At 69.8% G+C, this 769-nt stretch overlaps 1 protein-coding gene across 1 annotated transcript in view; it reads right to left on the bottom strand.

Moving 5' to 3' along the window:
- Nucleotides 1-769, bottom strand: part of CBARP (CACN beta subunit associated regulatory protein) — an 8,400-nt gene that overhangs the window by 2,424 nt on the left and 5,207 nt on the right. Inside the window, 2 exon segments of the mRNA XM_019472211.1 lie at nt 209-383; nt 455-620. Coding sequence (XP_019327756.1) covers nt 209-383; nt 455-620 — 341 coding nt within the window.

Raw genomic sequence — 769 nt, 5'->3', positions numbered from 1 at the left:
TGCAAGGCAGAGCACGCTCAGGGGGCTTTGCACGAGGGTTGGGGACCAGGAGGGGCCCCCTGCACCCCAGGATCTCCCGTTCCCGCATCCAGCAATCCCCCGAGGCTCCCACCCCAGGTCCAGTGGTGCCTCCCTGGGGTGCTGCAGGACCCCCCCCATCCCCCTGGTCCCCCCAGTCCCTCGTCCCCCCGGGGTGCTGGGGGCTCACCTGGAAGATGGCGAGGCCGGGCTTGGGTGGGGGCAGGCGGGGGGTCATGGCCAGGCTGTTCTCACTGGACTCGCACTCGTGGATGGTGACGATCTTGAGGGCGGGCGGTGGGAGGTGCAGGTGGGTGAGGCGGGCGTTCTTCAGGTGGTGGAAGTCCCCCTCCGTCAGCGTGTACCTGCCAGGCACGCTGGGTTAGGAGGGGTGGCCCCGGCCCCCCGGCCCCCCCGGCCCAGCCCAGAGCTTCACCTCCTCCCCTTCTCCTGGGTCTTCTTGCCCTGGTCGAAGAGCGTGGCCTCGTTGAAGGAGACGCGGCGGGCGGTGGAGGAGCTGGAGGACAGGAACCGCTCGCTCTCCGCATCCCGGTAGCTGGAGGACGACAGGCAGTCGGGGTCCTCCACTTTGATGGTGATATCTGTGGAGAAGGGGGTCAGCAACTAGGGTCCCCCCTGCCGTGGTGCATGCCAGCTTCCCCAGCTGAGGCCTGGCAAACTTGCTGCACCCGGGGCCTCGATGCCAGCCCGGCAGTCCCGGCTGCCGGCCCCCAGGCCTGCTCCCACCGCC

This window comes from Aptenodytes forsteri, unplaced genomic scaffold (genome assembly GCF_000699145.1).
Source record: "Aptenodytes forsteri isolate BGI_AS27 unplaced genomic scaffold, ASM69914v1 Scaffold147, whole genome shotgun sequence".
NCBI classification, from domain to species: Eukaryota; Metazoa; Chordata; class Aves; order Sphenisciformes; family Spheniscidae; genus Aptenodytes; species Aptenodytes forsteri.
Note: the sequence above shows the minus strand (reverse complement) of the source record. Positions and strands in the feature narration are given on the sequence as shown.